Source organism: Dermacentor variabilis, chromosome 6 (assembly GCF_050947875.1).
Source record: "Dermacentor variabilis isolate Ectoservices chromosome 6, ASM5094787v1, whole genome shotgun sequence".
NCBI lineage: Eukaryota > Metazoa > Arthropoda > Arachnida > Ixodida > Ixodidae > Dermacentor > Dermacentor variabilis.
The window spans coordinates 165,046,688-165,067,901 of NC_134573.1; the positions used below are offsets into that span (position 1 = coordinate 165,046,688).

Here is a 21,214-nt window from a genome sequence, read left to right on the forward strand (position 1 = left end):
TCCTATCGCCGGTCCATCAACAATGCACATAATTATGCCTGTAGTCTGTTTGATCGTGAATGAACCACACTTGTTTCTATGGGCCCGTGGGAAACGAAATGCCCACTAGAATAATTTGTTTGTTTGTGCGCGTAGTTACACTACTCCCTCGGAGCCTACCTTGTTTCACAGATGCCGATCTTGTACAAGCGGCACGTCAACTATTTTTCATTCTTGTCAGCTAGAATAACATGTTGCACGTGTAGCCAAGCTTTTCTCACTATTATTTTGTAAGAATTCACTCTGCGTACACCATAACCTTGCCCATTCTCCCATCTCTCCTATCCAGTCTTACTTCCACCTAGTTGGTTTAGCGGTGGCATTTACCTGGAGGAGCCACCTAAGCGAGTGAGCGTTAATGCAATAACATAAAAATAAGCAGACTTCAACTGTCCATCTGGCTGCGAAGAGCAGCAGGTTCTCGCAGAACACCCTGCCATTATCTCATGATCAACTTCTTTTCAATGCGTACGCTGTCGCCTTCGTCCGCTACGGTGTTTCCGTTATACATGCACATGCTGCACCGCTCTTGAGAGTCTGCGTGGCGCACAACACTTCGCACAAATTTCCAGGCGTGGGTGTTACGAGGCAGCTCAGTGGATAGCACGTCCATCACGGAAGTGTATAATGCGGCACTCAGGGGCGCCGGGCTTTGCCTGCACATGTCCCAGTAGTGGCAGTGGCGGAAAATGTTTTTTTTTTCTTCACCAGGTGATGATATGTCGAGGGTGAACTTAAACATGAGGAGGTAAACGGCAGTAATGGCGTAACAGAACTGGCAGATGAACAGATGAATATGACAGAAAAGTGGGTAACGGAGAGGAATTCGCGACGGAGACAAAACGATAGCTATTCGCACGTGAATGGTTCCCACATTACGCGAAAATTATGTCGCTGATCGGAAAACAGCTACGGAAGAATGCTTGACAACACTTTCAGCGACGAGCATTTTTTGGCGTTGTGGCCATCCGCTCATTATACTGCGAATACGAAATCACTATTTAGTAACTCTGAATCGTGCGTGTAGCTCATGCAGCACTGAAATGTCGTCTGAGAGGTTAGAAACCACTTGCGAAAAAAAATAAAAGACATCCGCAGCCATATTATACATAAACACAAATTGTCTGGGACTATTCGGTGTAGATTATGCCATGTGAATGTTGCATTCCTTTTTTTTAATGATATTTCACTTTATGTTATCGTCATGCGGCTTCTTTTCATCGATATGAGATAATCCGATCGAATCATGTCGTAGCCAACTGTCCTGTCCTCAGTCTGGGCAGATTCTGTACCTCTGTCGTTTTTTTTATTAGAAGACTCGAGTCGTCACCTTCCAAAATTTCTCTGAGAAGAGGCATCGCTAGTTGTGTAATAAACAACCATTCAATTTCCGATTGAGGAAACCATAACTCATGTACGAATGACATTGTTTATTGAGCACACGTCAAAACAAAAACAAAAAAATACAACCAAGGTTCACAACAACGGAAAGCTGTTGTTTTTCCATAGCAGCGGCGCGTAGTTGGAGCGAGGCACTTAGTGGGTGGCGATGACAAGGTGACTCGGCAAGTCGGGACAAACACTCATGAGCGACCCGCGTGTGGAGCATTGAGTGCGCCAACCCGGCGAGTTGATGAAGAGGTTCTGAACTAGGAACGGAAGATAGATGCTGCAAGAGATCTCGCCTGGGAGGGTAAACACACTTCCCAGACGAGAAGCCGTAGACCAGCGGCTGCACCGACCAGCTTCCATAGCGAAGGCCATATAAAAAAAAATACAGATAAATCGAAACAGCAAGGCACCCATCACAGAAGACGATTACCCTGTGGTGTCACTTGAGGCAGCGGCAACTTTAATCTCAACGAGGTGATATCGAGTTGTACAAGGGGAGACGACACAGTGGGATACAGAGGGACCAACAAAGACATGACGAACACCTACCCGACGCAACAGATACACATAGACGACCACAAATAAACACGAACAAAGCACAGAAACAACGAGACACAGCGGGAAGGGGTCGACAGGGAAGGAGGAAGAAAAATTTACAACGCCCGCTCGACACACCGCGTGCGAGCCACACGGGCGTCGGGTATATCTTTTTTTTTTTCCGTAGCCGTTATACACGGAGTCACACACAGGAAGCGGAGGTGATCAGTGGGGAAGCTTGCTCAAGGCAACCTAGCCCCTGAGGCGGTTGGGCTCGTTGGCGATGGCGGCCTCGGGTCCCGGCAGGGCGCTCGACTGAATCACGACGTCGGCGGGGTTCTTGGACTCAGTGCCCTGCTCGTTGGTGACGACCTCGGCGCGGTAGCCATTCTCGTCGGCCGTGTAGGTCACGGTACGAGTGCGGCCGTCGGCCAGCGAGAGGGTGTAGCGGCCCTGGACTCGTCCGCTGCCGTCGCCGCTCTCTTCGTGCGTGTGCGTGCCCTCGGCGTCCTGGTTGGCGTAGTTGAAGGAGTACGGGATCGGCGGGTAGTTCTCCACCGGCGCGAAGCCCCGCTGTGCGGCCTGCGTTAAGAGGAGGAAGTTTGAGGCGAAGAGCTTGAGGCGAACTTTGAGCCCCCTACAGGGTTCGTTCACGCCACGCTCGCATCGAACCGAATCCGCGCTTCACCTCGTCTAGGAGAGATAGAGCGTGCAGTACGGCAATGGCAGAGCGAGTGTTAGCCAGAGCAAGTGCCCGGTTGGCTGCCTTCTACCGTGGGAAAGGGTAAGAAGGGTGAGGAGAAAGGAAAGGAAGATGGGAAAGGAGGATATGAGGCAGAATGTGGATCCTGCCGCGTGGCCTGAAAGCCCTAAAACAATGCAGCGGCATCTTCAGTGCCACTCGTGTGGACGTAGGTTTTGGCCAGAGCCCTGAAAATTTTCAGCAGATGACAAGACAACCACGTTGCTACGTAAACAACCAAGTAGATCGTTTCTGAATACAGTATTCTGAACTCAGTATACGATTAAGCCTGTATGAGGTCCTGCTTATTATGAAACAATTTGGTGATGAAAGCCGACAGAGAAATGCGTTTGCTTTGTGTAGTCACGCACAGCTTCATTATGCAGTTACAAGCTTTGCGTTACTTGCAACTTATTTCTTGAGGTCCTTCGGTCAAGATTGCTTGCCCAAGGCGGCGCCGTCTTACGTGCCGTAACCGAGAAAATCCACTGGTTAATACCGTAACAAATGCTGCAGCCGGTTTCGTGACTATTGCATATTTACACTGTTCCATACTAATGCCGCGGCGCTCACTGGTATGGCATACCTGTGACTGTCGCTGCTAGAAAGCGCGCAACTTCCCAGATTTACTGCTGACGTAAGTCCTTGGCTTTCCTGTCTTCGTATTAGGTCCTCACGGGTCGTTTGAAGCCAATGTACTGTCGAGTATTGAAATGAGATATTCCTCGGCATTGTTCAATAGGACATTGCTGCACTGACTAGCAAGGTATCACTAATTATGGCACAGGAAAGCCAAGTAAAACTGGTTGCTTTCGAACAGCTTCGCGCCATTATTGAAGTCCACGCCACTGCTTATACGTTGCGTCGTTCTGGGTGACCATCGTTTCTGTCTATGTTCCTTTTACAGATCTTCATCTGGAAATCCTATTCATTGAGTTTATACATCGATTGTCAAGCGGGCTCTCCCTTCTCAAGCGGGATTGAACAAAGCTTAAAGTCCAAAAGTGACATACATTAAATTTGACGTCGAAAGAGGGACCGCAACAGATCGTATTTAAGCGTATGGAAAAAGAGAAATTGTATTTCGTGGCTTCTAATGAACTGGTTTTCGTGAGCTTTCTTGAATTTACGAGTTGGGGTCTACACACAGTTTGGAGCAGATTATTTCTTGAAACCCTCGAAGTTAAAAAAAATGCTGAAAGTCGGAACATTTTATAAATGTGAAGCATCAGCTCGCAACTCAATAACGCTGCGATGATAACATACCTCAGAACACTGTACGATACAGCAGTCAGGGCGTACAAAACGCACAACATAGCCACATTATGCACTGCAATGAAACATGCCACCAGTTTTTGAGCTGGGCTTTTGTGAAACATGTGCAAGCAATATAGCGTTTCCGCGTGAGCTGTGGAGTAAGATATCATAGTTGCGCGCTTCAAGTGATCTAACTGGTAAAGCTTACAGAATTGCAATGCCTGTTTTCGACGTGGAGTTCTAAACCTGTTGGATCATTATTATTAGAATTCACGAAATTGCAGCTAATATTTAGAGAGCAGTTGAAGCCTTAAATCGTTAATCTGCTCCCCAAAATACCGTAGAAGTTCAGTTTCTCTGTTTAAGACAACACATTTGGATAAAACCGCTTCATCTGTTGCCTAGGTAACCTCTGTTTGCTGTTTCACTTCTATATAAATAAAGAAATCTCAATTCAAACTGAGTGAAAGCCTCTCTATAACGAGCCGCGGTGGTGTGTCTCTCGCAGCGTGCTGCAGATTTCGAGAATTAAAGAGTTGCAGCGAAGTGCCACAGCCTTGGCGAGAATAATGCGATCGGCTTCAGCTTATGTGTCTCGAACTGTACCGCCGCATACTCTAATCTCTTAGGCTTACAGACTTGGCATAGCGTATTTCAGTCTCACTGAATCTCATTGCTTTCTGGCATGCGCGCATCACGAAGGACATTGACAGAGAACTTACGGCAACGCAGATGCAGGCCAGAAGGATAACGAGCTGAAAAAAAGAGAAAAGAAGAAAGAAATCGAAGGAGCATTAGAAATACCGATATACAAATCTTCGCACAATTATATCGCTAGAGCGTTAAACGGACGCACACAAAATAATTAACGCCAAATAAAGCTTAAAGCTAAAGGTATTAAACAGACAGTAAGTTAGTTTGCTCACGTAAATTATTCAGCTTAGGACCTGTATTTGTGCGTCTGACGGAGAAAGCTCGACTAGTGCAGGACAAAACGAAGCCCGAAATTCAGCTCCTTCAGTCTTGCGCCTATACCTCCGCGCCGGCACGTCAGTGTTACGTCACCGAGTTCAAAGTATTTTCTTGTACGTGGGCGTTTTAGCGCATCAGAAGTTCTCGAAACGTTCTACGTTCACTGTATTGTTCCTTTAGAATGCATTGTAGTATTTCTTTATGCCGATAGGCAGTTGTCTAGACCCGAATAGACTCTGCTAAAATCTATGACGTCACGATTGGGGAACTTCGGAGCCGCTTGGCCACCCGTCGACCGTTCTTGCTTCCTTCTCTCGTTAGCCTACCCTCCTTTCACGATTTGACTACTACAAAAGCGTAATTAACTGAAACAAATAACTTCGTAATCCACTGTAGTGTTTCTTCAAAGAACATCGAGGTTTACGTCAACATTTAGGTGCATCTAATAATGCTCGCATAACTTGTAATGAGCATATGTATAAATCACGAAAGCGGTTCGCGGCAAGAGGAAAGTTCTGAGCGGCTAATATAATAACAAGAAGGCGAGATGCCCACAGTCCTACCGTGCAAATTTCTACCGAAAGAAAATATATGAAGCCAAAGTATCCACATGAAGAGTTGGGCAGTAGTTAAATGTAGTACTGCAGTATCTATACAAAAGGTAGGCGGTGCACATGTCGACGATAGAACCAGCTCGTTGCAAATGAAATGTAAGAAACAACGTGAGAACTTTCCGATTGCAGAAAGAAAAAGAACAAAGATATGCCCGTATAATATACAGACAATAAACTGGAGCCCAACGCACTCAAAATCATCATACTTCGACTGTAATAGCGTAGGTTTCAACGTTGGAACTATGACTATGGTAAAATTAAGTTGAACCGACTGACTGAGAAAACAGAAGGCGTATCACAGAATAAACTACAGTGGCCCTAATCGTCGATGGCGGGAGTGGAAAGCTGAATCGGGCTAAGAACAAAAAATGCTGTATCGACATCTGAACCAAAGAGTTCGGAAAGAGTTATTAAAACACGGAGGTCAAAAGAGGCACGGGGGGCCAGAGACAATTAGAAGCGAATACAACCGTAAGCGAACTTCATGACAAAGGGCTTAATTGACCGGCAGCTTCTCGTGCGCGGCTCGTGACAATGGACTCGTTAGGAGATTGCGTGGGAGAGGAGGATTGGGCTAGCAAGAAAAGTTGGCCCGCAATTCCAAGTACATGCGGCCGGTCACGCAGAAAAGTGGAATCACGTGGCGCACGGGGCGGGAAATCCATGGAACCGCGTCTGAAGCCGGCGCGGGTGTAGTGGTGCCCTACCCAGCATGCACTCACCTTTTGCATGATGGCGGTTAGTTGGGGAAGTTGTCCGGAGCACTTGTTGGCGGGCACTACTACTGCTGGGGACGCGAGTCGCGGATGGGTCTCCCAGCCCGGCTCATCTCCGTTCTTATAGCACTCTCAGCCGGCCAGCCATCGCCCTTTCCACCGCCAATCAGCTTCCGCTGTCCTACATCGCGCAGCACCTCCGTCGCCGGCCTTAGACCGAGCGCGCAAGCCAGCACAGACGTTACACGACCGCGTGCAGAGAGCCGCTAACCTTAGGTGTCCCCCCCCCCCCCCCCAACAAACCACCACCCCTCGCTTCCTCCCTCGCGCCCGCTGCGCTCACTTCACCTTTCTCCGCGGAAAAGCCCTTTCTCCGCCGCTGCCGCAACTCATCCTCCTTTCGGCGGCGAGCGAAGCGACACACCGCCACCATCCACTATAAACGCGTTTCTTCTTCTGCGGCCGTCGCAACAGCCAGCGGCTGCTTCGACGTATTGCTGGCGAGTAGCCGACAAGGCTAGCCGAGGGGCGCTCCATCATTGACCGTTCCTCCGATGCAATCCTCCCCTTCCCCCCCCCCCCCCCCTTTCAAGCAACCTCCGCTCAGTTCAGCGTTTGCTTCTTGCTTCCAACGTGATCGCGCGGTGCTTACTTGATTTCAGCCGCGCCGCCACGGCGGAAGGGAGAGGAGGTTGAGGATGGACGCGGAGTGCTAACCAGAGCGGCGTCTTCTTCTGCTCCAGTGCGCAGCCTGGGGCGGGTAACTCATCATGTTGGAGCATGGTCAAGGATGCAACCCTAGCTATAGGCAGAAGTGCAATATTTACACTATCGGAAATCCGATCCCCTCGGGCTCAGTTTATCCTTGTGTGCCGCTTACACCGCGTTCATTCCCTTTCCTTTTATTTATGGCGGGGAATATTTTCATCTGTGCCACGGCAACTTCGGCTATAAGCTCCCCTGTAGCTCACCGGCATGAATATCTCGTAGCGGCATGCACCTGGGGCACGTCGGTACGGTCCGTGCTGCAGCTGTACATAGTAATGTTCCGGGGCTTTTTACGGTACAGCTTGCCGGTTTAGGCGAAGGCATCTAAAACAAACATTCTTACCCGCGAAAGTTTGCAAGGCCAGGCTCTACAGAATTCTTTATTATCATGCCCTTTGAAACAGGGTGGCGACAAATTCTCACCTACCCTGCTCGATCTGGTCAGGTATGCGATACATATGTTTTTCATTCTAGCATTTTGACAGCGTAAGCTGTTATGAGCGCTTATTTTGGTTGTAGTTTGCGCTACAACCAAAATAGGATATGCCGTACCAACAAGCCCCTATAGCTATCCTCATCGAGTTATGAGCTTATTCCAATGGCCGCCGCCACCGCCGCCAGCGTCCGTCGCAGCTATCGCAGGGAACAAGAAAAAAAAAAATAAGAAGCCCAGTATCCACCGGGATCGAACACAGGCCCGCTGCGCGGTAGTCAGCTACTCTACCACATAGCCACGCCAACACTTTTTCTTTTTTTCAAACATGGTATTTATCACATTGAATGAAATTATGTATGTACAGCAATTATTTACAATAATGTGAGCACTAGATGGTCATAACTAACCACAGGTTCACTAAGAGTGAATACAAAGAGAACGTCACAAAAAGAAACTTCCTCCATCACAACAAAAACTGGAAAAGAGAAGTTAAACACCTAATCGAAAGTTAATACCAATCCAGCTGACATTCTTCTTGATCGTAAATGTCCTTTAAGTACGTAGTCATTTGAGTGAAATGCGATCTTGAGGAAATTATTCTTTCTGCATTTCGGTCTTGTATTCGAGTTTTCCACAGGTTATGCAGGCCTATCAGTAAAAACATATCGAATGGTATATCATCACACAGAAAAACAAGATGTCGGATACTGCAAGAATTTAGATCAAAATATTTTTGCAAATTCCTATGGAGGATATCCCAGAATAAAATGGCATCTTTACAACGAATAAAACAGTGTTTCAGGCAAGCCTACACGGCGACAGTTTCAACGGGCAAACTGGCAAGGTTTCAGTGTGTAATTCGCAAAAAAAAAAAAAACCTTTTGTTGAAGGGGGAACTGGCATTTTGGGCACTCTTGCAAATACATCATGTCCTGGTAAGCTGATGTATACTGATCGATAAAACGGCGGCGGAAATAACATCGATAGTAACTCTTTGTAAATATTTTTTGTGACACAGTGAACAAATAACCTTTCTTATTACGAACCTTCTTGCAGGTTAACCTGGTTCATGTCCTCTCAAAATTGGTGGTGTCACCGAGTTTCCTTTTTAGACTTTATGTGAGTTTCAGTTTATGCGAGTTTGCGCATGAGGTTTATTTTTCTATTGCTTTTCTGACTTATTCATTTGAGCCACGCCAGTTCTTGCTAGCTTGCAGCGGAAAAATCCCCTACACACGCGCCCTAGTGTGCGAGGAGACACGCCATGTGACATGCGCGCCGCGCAGCACCGATACGTGCACATTTTGCATTGTAGTTGAATATATTATGTAGCAGTTTCATAGACAGCGGTATACAAGGTAGATAGAGAAGATTTGAGGAAGAAAAAGAAGATTAAGGAGATGTATACAATGTTAAAAGGAAAAAACGAACATATAGCTACCCCGATTAAATGAAGCAGGCTAAGTGACTGTTTGTCACCGTCCCGTTTCAAAGGGATTGCCAATAAATCAGCATCATCACCATTAGCATTTTATCGTGCCATTTGTCACGCAGTGTGACATGCGCGCCACGTAGCGTCGATACGTGCAAACTTTGTATTGCAGTTGCGTTCTGTTCCGCCAGCTCTCCCGCCCTGTACCAGTTACATGTAGCAGCTGCATGCTGCATGCAGATGGAGCTGGTTAACTCAAGCAGGATAGGTGATAAACCATCATCATCATCAAAAGCATCGTATTGTGCCACGGGTCGAGGGAAGTGATGCCCATTCTGAATATCTGCGTTTAATTTTTGGGCACACGTTATGGTGCCTCCTCGCAAGGTACGAATCACTGCTGAAGAATCGAATCGTAGAGCTACGCGCGCGGCTGCAACGAGGCAACGTCTGGCTCAGCAGACCGCTGTGCAGGGAGCGGCACAAACCGCAGCTCGCCGTTGACGCCGGATGCACAGTTCAAATCGTGAAAACGACGCGAATAAACTTCGCCGCGAAGGCCCTCTAGTGCGAGCTACTGAAACTGGAGCTCCTATGGAGCCGAGTTGAGTTGAGTTGAGTTGTTGTAGGCTACTGGTGGGATTAGCCTTGCAGTTGCTGCCACTCCTCGAGCTTACGCTGTGACTTTGCTGCGTGTGCCGCGCAGGCCTGTGACTTTTGCGTGCATCTCCTTAACCTGTTTTTTCCTCAAATCTTCTCCACTTGAATTGTACGTATCTTGTCGTATAAATCTCTTCCCTGCTTCTAGAGAGCAGCTCTTAAGCGCCCATTCCTGCTTTGAGCTCCGGCGTACCTCGGCGCCGACGTCGTTGGCGTAATCGAGCGAACGAGCAGAGCGAAAGATGAAAGAGCGAAGGCGGATCGCAGAGGGGGATGAAAAGTGAAGAGAGCGCGAGGAGGAAAGCGGAGAAGGAGGCTACAGTGAAAGCAAGAGGCGGAAATGTAGCAGGAGGGTATGGCGAAAGCGGGAGAAGAAAAGGGTGATGCCGCTTTGCGGCGATCATGGCCACGATGATGTCATCCATCCGTTCACAGGCGGTCCCCGGCGATTGCGTCCAACGGTGCTATATATGAAAACAAAGCGCTGCCTTAGCGGAGGTCTGTCTGCGACGGTTTTTGTGAATCGGGCCCCCGCTTCATCCAAGCGGTGCCCCTCGCGATCTCCCGATTAGCGAGGCAGTTGCGCCACACTTTGCTCCGTTTGCAATGTGCCGCACGAGACAGATTTTCCGCGCCAGCGAATATATAGCCACATGAAAGCACGTACCGAACAGCGCTCAAATTTCTGATTAGAGAGTATCGTAATCGTCTGTGATTTTTTTCCATCAATACTCCAAACGTCTCTTGATATCTCGACTGCTGACCGGTTGATGCTTCCGTCCACATTAAATACAAGCGTTCCTGGAAGCTTTACATTACCTACGGGTCTCACTGGGTGGATCTTTTCGCATTCCATTAGGATGCGCTGAGTGGCCTCAGGATTTTTGCTGCAGCATACACATACCTTATCTCGTAGCGAATATTTGCACGGTCTACTTTTGTCCTTAGGTAACCAGCTCGAGCCTCAAATAGAAAGGTACTGCCCATTGTGTTATCGTATAGATATTCCCTTCTAAATTATTCTTCACGTTCGTGTAAATCTCCATGGTCTTTTTTGTTTCCATTCTTTTCATCCAATTCGCTTTCTCTGTTTATCTAACTTTCTAATGACCACTGGTTGTCTATTTACGCTTTTAATTAATCTGTACTTGGTGTCCAACTTTCTTGACCTGTTCCTCCATTCTGTGTCCACGTTTTTCAGGTACAAATACTTGTGCACTTTAGCCACCCATTTATTTTGATGCGTGTTTTTGAGCTTTCTTTTTTCAAGCTAATGTTGGTCTAGGGGGGGGGGGGGGGGGCGCTTGTCTGACATTAAAGGAGGTCCAAACTTGTGACCCTGCACTGCCTCATTTGTGGTTTTTTTCGTGGGCTTCTAAAGTCAACCGGCCTACTTATGTTTGATTAACTTGCAACTTAGACAAGATAGCTGATCCTAAGCACAGAATGGCATTTGAGAACGTTAAGGCTGTTAGCATTACTCCTTTCCAGGTTCCACGCAGGACCTCATATTTATTGTGGCCCCAAGGGGCTCTACGTTTCATTATAGCTGCATTACGCTTCCCATTTATTTTCAGAATATCTTGGTGGGTGCTTGAGTAAGTCTTTCCTTTCGTTTATGTCTACGCCGAGGTACTTATATTGCTTGACCAAGGGTATGACTTGCTGTTCAGTTGACACCACGTAATTACTCGCCTCTTCATTAAGCATCATACTCGTATTTCCCGATTTCGCAGGGCCAAACTTAAAGCGTAGATTTGTCGCTGCGTTGTCACAGGTATTCGCAAGTGTCTGTAACTCCCTTGCATTGTCCGCTAGTAGTACTAAGTCGTCTGAATTGAATTGAATTGAATTAGGGTGCTTCACTTGCCAAAACCATGATATTATCATGAGGCATGCCGCACTTCGGCACTCCGGATTAATTTTCACCACCTGGGCTTCTTCAACGAGCGCCTAAATATGAGTACACGGACATTCTGGCATTTTGCTTCCATATAAATGCGGCCGCCCTTGGCCGGGATTTGATCCGGCGACCTCGTGCAGCAGCGCAATGCCATAGCCATTAAGCAACCGCGGCGGGTATTGTACTCCGCATGCATCAGTCCGGGGATCTTCTGTTGCACCATTTGCCCATTACGCACGTAGGATAACTCAAGCCCCGATTCATGGTGTTCCTGTCGTCCTTCTATGCCCTTAACATAAAGCGTGAACAACAATGGAGAACAGGACAGCCTTACTTATGTCCTTGGTGAATTTCCATCATATCATTACATTTTGCGCCTTCCATTGTAGAACATGCGCACCCATAGTGGCACGTATACCGAATGGCTAAATTTAGGAAAATACAGTGAATCAAATAATCAATCAAATAGAAATCGCAATTTCATTAACAGACTGGTACACTTTAGAGTTATATTTGAGCCGACATCTTATGTTCAGGTGATATGTAACAAGTTTGTCATTCTTTTTTTCTTACGCTGGACAGAGGCGCCCAACTTAGCCAGCATACAAGGGTTAAATCAGCCCGTTCACTGCTACTTTCATTCGGCGCACGTACAACTTTTGCAGACGCATATCTACAAATATATCCGCCGAGATAGCAACCGACTCAACAACAACCAGCCGCACGGCAACAACGCCAAACCCGGAAAAAGACGCAAAGGGGTGGATGGGGTGGGGTGTGGGGGGTGGGGGGGGGGGTGCTCTAAACATTTGCGGAGGCTGAAAGAGAGTGGGGGTAGTGGGGGTAGACTGGGGTGCCCTCTGTTTTGCGCAGAGTCTCGCGGCGAAGCAATGAAGCCGCTCCTGCGTGACATGGAATGATTTCGTGCGTTTTTGTGGTTGACACGCGACAGGGTTCTATAGGAAAGCAGGCAATTGATAAGGTAACCCATTGTGCAGCGATGACCAAGTTGAAAAAATTAAAAGCTGGGCGAGTTGGGAGGAAAAAGCAGGGATGAAGGAAAGGGCTTAACAAAACCAGCCCAAAGTAAAAGCCACATCGCGCTCGAGTCGTCTGGTCCATCCGTTAGCCCGCATTTTTCATGCGTAACCTATAGTATGAATATGACCAGACAGTTGGCTTGGATATTGGGTCTGTCCTGCGTAAAGCTAATGCAAATTGAATGTAGGGGAAAGAGCGGGCTGCGGGGGTAGGGGGGGGGGGGGAGGCTGAGCCTTCCCGTTCTCGAGAACTGGGTAGGTTCAAGCCTCCCCTCCCCCCGCCCTACCTCCTCCCTTCGAAAACATACGAAGCACTGGTTCGGAGTATTAATCCCTCCAACTACCAGTGCACATGCTGAAGCCCATAACGCACGATGAATAAACAGATATTCGCATGTTGGATTTCCCGAAAAAGGAAAGGTAGGCCCAAACGTCGACTTATCCAAGCCCAATCATTTCTCTCGAAAGCGTGATGAATAAACGTGCGCAGATGACTTTCCGCGCTAATAATAATAATAATGAATAAGCGCACTTTACAATGTTACACGGCGCAATGTCACGCAGCCAGGTCCGCTCATTTCTGTTAAAATCACTCGTTCGTAAGTAAGCATCATGGCTCAGTCGCATCATTATATTCGCACTGAAGTCAGAACGGCTGGGGTTTAGCTTAAAAATATTCTTCCACGCACCGCAACGTCCTGCTGAGGCCCACCGGATCCTTGCTCTTCACTGGTAACTTCAACGTGCACCACCAGCTATGAACCACCAAGATTGACGGCAACCTAACGTATCGACGGAGCACTTGCTTTGACTTGACTGATTTCCAAGCACTTTGCTGCGTGCACAGAGAGTGTTCCCTCTATTCCGCTTTCCTTTCTGTTCCCCCTTTCCCTTCCCCCGGTGTAGGGTAGCAAACCGGACGCTCGTCTGGTTGACCTCCCTGCCTTTCCTCTCTTTGCTATCTCTCTCTCGCTCGTTTGTCGCATACATTACTCGTCATGTTAATACAGGTGGTAGCGCCAGTTCACACGACGAAGAAACATATAAAGCGGAAATTGATTCTCACAAAAAAAAAAAAAGAAGTAAATCTATTGCCTGTCACAATGTCGTGCACCGAGGTCCACTCACTTCTCTTGAAATCGCTGGTACGGCGCATACGTGACTCGTCATGTTAAAACACGTAGTGATGCAATTTAACACGACGATAAACGCATGTGCGGAAACTCGATTTTGCGAAAAAAAAAAGATAAATCAATAATGCTTTTTTGTGACGTGTGGTGGTTGCCTGTGTTTCATGGCTGACGCCCGACAGGCGTCTAGGAAAGAAGGCAATTAATGAGGTTGATGCGCGGATTCTTGTGCTCCGTATAAGTGGGCCATATTCCTTTGGGCAGCGACGACACAGTTGACAAACTGAAAAGTGGGTGAGTTGGTGCCTGATCATAATTGGCGTTGTGCATGAAACACACGGATGAATGAAAGGACTTGGCGACACGAGAGCAATTGAGAGGACATTTCGCGCTCGTGTCGTCTGGTCGTTTCTTTTGTTTCATGCCCAACCTAATGAATGGATATGACGACTCCGTATTCATTTTATGGCGACAGCGCGTGTCAAAACAACAAGTTATCCGTAAGTTTTTGTTACTGTAACGCCCTCCCCCCCCCCTCCCGCTGCGTCAAAAAAAGAAAACTGCGCTAAAGAACAGCTAGACAAACCTCCTCGTATCCCTAAGCGAAAGTATAAGGACAGTGGCCATGCGACTCTGCTTCTTTGAGCAATTGGTCGCACGTGGTGACCTAGGAGGCTTTTCGATTATCCGTACAACAAAAAGCAAAATCACAAAAGCAATAAAATCAAAACGTCACAAATGAAATCTGACTGGGTTTAAGAATGGATCACCTTGCCGTAGCAGAACAGGTGTACGCTATCGGGCAAATAAGAACGCATTCGCAAGCACTTTAGAATGAATCAACAAAAAGAAGGAAAGAATAGAAGTAAAAGAAAGTGAGAGAGAGAGCATCTTGGAACATGTTCACTAACAGATCTCCCATAGTCCCAACGGACCTAATGCACATCTCAAGCTTTCATGCACGTAATGGCATTCGAGTAGTGAATATTTTAGATTCTATAGATTAAACAAAAATATTTGAATGAGACCTTTCTCAGACTTTAATATCTAATAAATTTTCGGCTCATGAAAGTGGGAAGACAACCCACAGAAGATCTTAGAGAAATGAGGAAGAGAATGGCTGACTCGAGAAATGCCTTTCTTTTTTTTTTTGTGTGTGTGTGCAATGCAAGCAACGTTATCTGGTGGTCTGTTTATGTGGACATCTTGTTAAGGAGCAAACAGCGGTGAGACAATGTTTATGGCTTGTGTGCAACGGCCACGTGAAACATCTTGTCAAGCGAATACACGCTTGCTCTCTCTTACAGAACAGTGCAGCTCGCCATATTGTACTGTTTTAACCACGAATAATGGCATATAACTGAGTATCGCTAAGAAATATATTGCATTCTCCAATCGCGTATTTTTATTTGAAACATAAATAATCCATTCGGTATTCAACGTTTCGAACGACGCCGCACGCGTCTTCTGCTTGTATCACTGAGTGAACGGACAGATACGGCGCGGAAGGAATTTCGGCGGGAAGGCGAAATGCATAAAACTGTCGCGTATTTGAATTAAGTTGCACGTTGAAGAATCCCAGGTGGTTAAAATTAATCCGGAGTCCCCCACTGTGGCGTGCCTTATAATAAGATCATGGTTTCAGCACTTAAAGGCCCAGAGTTGCCTTTTCATACTTTTTTAAGGGACAGGATGTGCGTCTTTCTTATTTCTACCCTCCCCCCCCCCCAAAAGAAAAAAAAAAAGAAAACGCAATGTGTCGTAATCTCGCAGTACGCCGATGCTTGTGGGTGCCGTTCGCGGTGCGGCTGTAGTCTGGCATTCTCCTTTTCTCTTTCTCTTTTTCGTTCGCATTTTCGTCTTCGTTGGTTCGGCCGGGAGCTGCCTTTTGGTTTTCGCTCTGTTCAGTATGCAAATATGCTCGCCGGGCGTGAGCGTCGGAAGGACCGCAAGAATGTCGTTGTTGAGTCACGGTAAAGAGTTCGAAACGAAAGCTTCCCTTTAAAGAATATGCCTCCATGCTTTCTATGCGTTCGCTAATCACGTAACCCTGATGTTCAACGCGAAAGCTATTTCCACATACATACATACATACATACATACATACATACATACATACATACATACATACATACATACATACATACATACATACATACATACATACATACATACATACATACATACATACATACATACATACATACATACATACATACATACATACATACATACATACATACATACATACATACATACATACATACATACATACATACATACATACATCGGGTGCTTCTTTAGGGCCGTATAGAATCTTGAATATAGCCTCAGGCAGCTAGATACCATATGAGTTAGTTTACTCAAAGAGGCGGACATTACTTGCACAAAAAATGGAATAATTTTATCGATGAAATAACAAAAATATAAATATACCGTATTTATTCGCGTATAACCCGCACCAAAATGTGAAAAAACGCGTTTAAAAAGTGGGGGTGCGGGTTATCTGCGAATTTTTTCCTTGGGAGGGGGGGGGGGGTCGGCTTCACCGCAATGTGCGGCGGCCTCCCCGTGTAGTCCGCCATCCCCATCGTCATCGACGCTTGTCAAGCCGATGAAGGGCCAACGAAAGGCCAGCATTGTTGAGCCTCGCGTTAGGCGCTGTTTAGTGTACTTACCCCAGTTTGCACTGTTTGCCTGCTTTGTTTTGGCATCATGAGTGCGACTCGACGGCAGTGTTTCACAGCGAAAGAGAAGCTAAAGATTATAGCCGCTGCCGAAGAAATCGGCAACAGAGCTGCTGCAAGACAGCATGACGTCGACGAGTCGTGCATTCGCGACTGGAGGAAGAAAAAAGAGAGTCTCGAAGCAACGAACCGGAACAGGCGAGCGTTTCGGGGTCCGAAGACTGGCGCGTACCCCCACCTCGAGACGCAGCTTGCGAAGTTCATTGAGGAGCAGAGAAGTCGTGGCCACGCTGTTTCGACTGAGATGGCGCAAATGGAAGCCCTGAAGTTGGCCCGGGAATTGAACATTCCACGTGAGTTTCGTGCAAGCCGTGGATGGCTTCAGCGCTTCATGCGAAGACATGGATTTTCTATGCGGCGGCGAACAACCATGTGCCAGCGGCTTCCTGAAGCCTACGAGGAAAAGTTGTTGAACTTTCAACGATATGTGATCGCACTTCGGAAGGAGCACAGCTATTTGCTGTCTCAGGTGGGAAATGCTGATCAAACACTTGTGTACTTTGAGATGCCGATGGACACGACCATGGAAAAAAAGGGCTCCAAATCAGTCAGCGTGCTGACCGGCGGAAATGCCAAGCTGCGCTGCACAGTCATGCTATGCGCTTTGGCTGACGGCACGAAACTGCGCCCGTATGTGATTTTCAAACGCAAGACGCTACCTAGCATTCCACTGCCCCCAGGAATCGTTGTGCGTGCGGAAGAAAATTCGTGGATGAACAGTGGCCTAGTCGGTGACTGGCTTCGAGTAATCTGGGAGCGAAGACCAGGTGCCTTGCTGGCACGCCGGTCGATGCTCGTACTAGATTCCTTCAGAGGCCACTGCACTGATGCGGTGAAGGCTCGCCTTGCCGAGACCAGCACCGACCTCGTCATAATACCTGGCGGCATGACGTCCATGCTACAGCCACTCGACGTGTGCCTGAACAAGCCGTTCAAGGCACACGTGAAGCGGCTGTATGCCCAGTGGATGGCCGACGGTATGTACGCCCTCACACCGACGGGACGCGTGCGAAGGCCTGATATTCCATTGCTGTGCCAGTGGATCGTGGATGCGTGGAAAGCGATACCGGCCGATTTGGTGCGCAAAAGCTTTAAAAAATGTGCGATCAGTAATAGTCTGGATGGTTCCGAGGACGACTACGTCTTTGAGAGTGGCGATGAAGCCTCGGATGGCAGTAGTGAGAGCGGCGACGATTAAGAATCGGATAACCAGTGACGTGGTGGCGGTCGTTTGAATAAATGTTCTGAAAACGAAATGATCACTGAGTGTGAGTTGCATCTTTCTAGCGCTCATTTTTTTTTTTTCAGGTAAACGTGCGGGTTATACGCGAGTTTTTTTTTTTTTTTCCGCAGAGTTCAAAGTTAGGGGTGCGGGTTATACGCAGGGGCGGGTTATACGCGGGTAAATACGGTAGAACTTTTTAACTAGTTACTTTATGGCACACGTTTCAATTTACGAATATCAGTCGGCGAGTTCACATGTGTCCATTTGGAGCGAATTTTCAGGATGACACCAGTTTCGGGGTATTAATTCCAAATGTGCGCAATGGGCGTTCCAGTTATTTTTTTCCTTTTTTTATCCTTCTTTCTTTCTCATCTATTGCATCCCCTTGCCCCTCCCCTAGTACAGGGTAGCCAACCGGAGATAATCTCTGGTTAACCTCCCTGTCTTTCCTTTGCCTTTCTCTCTCTCTTTCGTTCTCTAATGCATAAAATGGCAGTTTGTTAAACGTATACGCAAAACAACAGCCCATATTTAGCACCACTTTCACGGCGCATTTCTCGAAAGTCATGCAATCCAGAGAAATCGCTCCATGTAGATATACACTGCAACATCACCGGCCACAATTCGTAAATTGCAATATGCGCCGTAAAGCATTTAGTTACAGGGACGTTCCGAAAATAAGTTTCATCATTTTTTTTTCTTTGAAGGAGAAGATGGTACACCAGGTGAAACAAACAAACCGTGCCCATACAAATCCACGCCCGTTGTGGTTCAACGACGGAAGGAGCGTTAGTTGAGGAGGAATGACGCATGCGCCGAGTGCCGAAGAAGAGAGAGTGAGTGAGGAGTCATGCCCGAGGTCATTTGAGAACAAATTACGATGGCAGACAGACGCGTGTTGACAACGTAGTCGCCAACGAAAGGGCGTGCTGTTATCCGGTATGAATGGGCACTTGTTCCTTGCATTGAAAGCCGCACTCTCGGGGCAGTACTTCCAAAACAATGCTGAGGCGGAGCAGGCTGTGCGACAATTCTTTGCATCGCAGGGCCGCCGAGCTTTATTAGAGTGGTTTCTTTAAGCTGATTGCAGGCTACGACAAATGCTTCAATGTCGGTGGCGGTTATATGGAAAAATAGTGCAAGGTGTATAGTCCATGATGCCATGATGCAGTTCTTTTTTTTTTGCAATAAAGGTTTTTTTTAAATAAATGACGAAACTTACTTTCTGAACTTACCACTAAAAAAAGGTTATTAGTGATTTTTCTCAATTAGTCAAACAAACAAACAAACAAACAAACAAACAAACAAACAAACAAACAAACAAACAAACGAGCTTTATTCAAAGATCACAATGTTTAGGAGCGCTGAGTAAAAGCCCTCAACCGTGTCCAGTGAAGCCTGTTGCATTTAGATTTCAAAATTCTGTTTATCCTACACATACGCACTCGCGCACCAACGGACGCACACACACAAACATATGCACACACATATTACCGCAAGCTCTAATACAATATGCTATGCTAAGTGGATACAATCAGTACACTTGCGAATGCAGACGTGGGTTCCGCCTTATCCGCCTTAGATCAAGGGTGGAATTCACTAAGCTACGCTGTTCGCACGCATTTTCTTAGCCAAGAAGTTCTTAGCCTAAGACAAGCGTGCATCAGAAACGGCAGCGCATTAAAGTTACGGCGTCGTATGAGAGCCAGGAGGAATAAAAACTCAGATTGAACGACATGAAATGAAAGAAGCACAGTCATATGATAGCATGATCGCACATCACGCATTAGTTGAGGCTATATTCTTACGGTAAATCACTACGCACCCCTATTCGACAGCTTCCTTTTCTTGCTTGCCTGTTCGCTTGCCTGTTCAGCGCGCCGCCGCCAAAAGAACGGCAGTGAAAGTGTCACGCATTCTTCTCACATGTATGCGAAACACAGAACTAATGGACCGATCGGGGCATGTTTGGCGCAGGAAAAGATGCTCAGCGGAGCAATTTCCAGCCAAGTCTTCAAGGCTAACCTCGCCTGTAGCAACATGACCACCGCCACCAACATATTACAAAATCACTAAATGTCTTTATTTCGATACTAATTACGGAAAGGGTAAATAGGAAGCTGCATATAGTTCATATGGCCTCAAGGCAAGGCGACCAGCACCCGTATGTTCATCGGCATGGTACGTGATCGCGCTGAAAATGGTTGCAGGTACAGTTCTAATGTCGCGCATTGACTCAATATCGGCTCCCTCTGCAGCCGGTACCGTCTAAAGGGCTGGCTGACGAAGCCATCGAGAGTCAACCGACGAACAAACGCGCCCTTCCTGCGCATAGGCTCACTGTCGAGACAACGGCTAGCTATGAGAGCAGCCGTAAAAAAGAAATGCAGATAGAAGGCGTGACTACGGACACTCCCAAATCATGACAGAAAACTTCACTTTGTAACATCCGTAGGTGCAAGTTTCGTTGCACCTGAGGGTGACATTTTGACATCGTGCCACCCTTCATTGCTTCTCATTCTTGACTTCTCCTCAGCCGAAAAAAACACGATGATGCATCGCAGCAGGTGAAGAGTTCGTTTTGCAGGTGCGGCCGCACTTCGACACGCGAAATGCACAAATGAGCGCATACTTCTATTTTGGACACCGGTAATAAATCATAGGCTGATGACGTCAGAGCGTGTAGCACCGAACTGCGATGTCTGTTATAGCTCAAGTGGCAAGTCATAGAAGAGCCTCAACAGTTCTCCTAATCTCACTGAGGCCTATGATGTCCCAAACAATGCCTAATATTTGCTCAAAGAGTCCTGCTAAGCTAGCCCCACTCGACAGAGTTTGGGTGTTAAAGGTTGAAAGGGTCAGTTTCCATTGGCGGCCTGTCCGGAACGAGAGATTCTTAGCACCCCCTGCTGTGTTACAGGTCTGAACACTGCCTTGGTAAGGTGCTCCACAGCAGCTGGGGACTGAAGGCCACTGGTTGATCGAATCAGACATTTGGGAGGGAGTGGTTGAATACTGAACCAGGGAGGCCAGTTCCTGTTCTGGTGAGGGTGTCTTTTGTTGAAGCTTAGTGGGTTTACCTAATTTGGTTGTACTTGGATTAGCATAGCCCCACTCGCTCTCGGCATCTTCTGCCGGTGTCAGGCGCCACTGAAAAACAGTATCTTTTTATTCCCTGACATCCAATTAGTCAACTAAATGTAGTTATCTAACGTTTTAATTATTGTTCTAATCATTAAGGTGACAATTAGCGAGTTGTAGATAATCGTAAGAGACGCGAAAGTGAGACGGTCCCAGCAAGGCACACATCGTGTATTTATTTTCTTTTTCAAGGGAAGCAGAGAAAGCAAGTCAAATTCGAAAATTTTAATGGGACTACGCGCCCGCACGCACGGGATAATATCGCTTTTAAACCTCGCTCTGTGATATCGCTCTGTGAGAAAGCAAGCATATATGTTAACAATAGAACTTTTGAAACAATCGAAAACATCAGTTTCAACTCTTTGCAGCGCACTTTTTCTAGCGTGACTGTTTTCCGCGTTACTTCTCCCACCATGATGTCACTTTACTGTGTTGCCTCTGGCTAGGAGTGGATTTTACGAAA

The 21,214-nt window shown here is 47.0% G+C and overlaps 1 protein-coding gene across 1 annotated transcript; it reads right to left on the reverse strand.

The window, feature by feature from the left end:
• Nucleotides 1–1,449: 1,449 nt before the first annotated feature.
• On the reverse strand, nucleotides 1,450–6,505 carry LOC142585666 (cuticle protein 10.9-like). The gene is made up of 3 exons (XM_075696600.1): nucleotides 6,276–6,505; nucleotides 4,690–4,722; nucleotides 1,450–2,550 (listed from the first exon to the last, which is right to left on the reverse strand). The coding sequence occupies exons 1-3, from the start codon at nucleotides 6,282–6,284 to the stop codon at nucleotides 2,221–2,223; spliced, it is 372 nt and encodes a 123-aa protein (XP_075552715.1). The 5' UTR covers nucleotides 6,285–6,505; the 3' UTR covers nucleotides 1,450–2,220.
• Nucleotides 6,506–21,214: the final 14,709 nt, after the last annotated feature.

What these genes read in the sequence shown, in the direction of transcription:
- LOC142585666 (XM_075696600.1), bottom strand. An exon ending in TGGCCTGCATCTGCGTTGCC is followed by an intron (nt 2,551 to 4,689) that starts GTAAGTTCTCTG and finishes CTCTTAACGCAG; the next exon opens with GCCGCACAGCGGGGCTTCGC.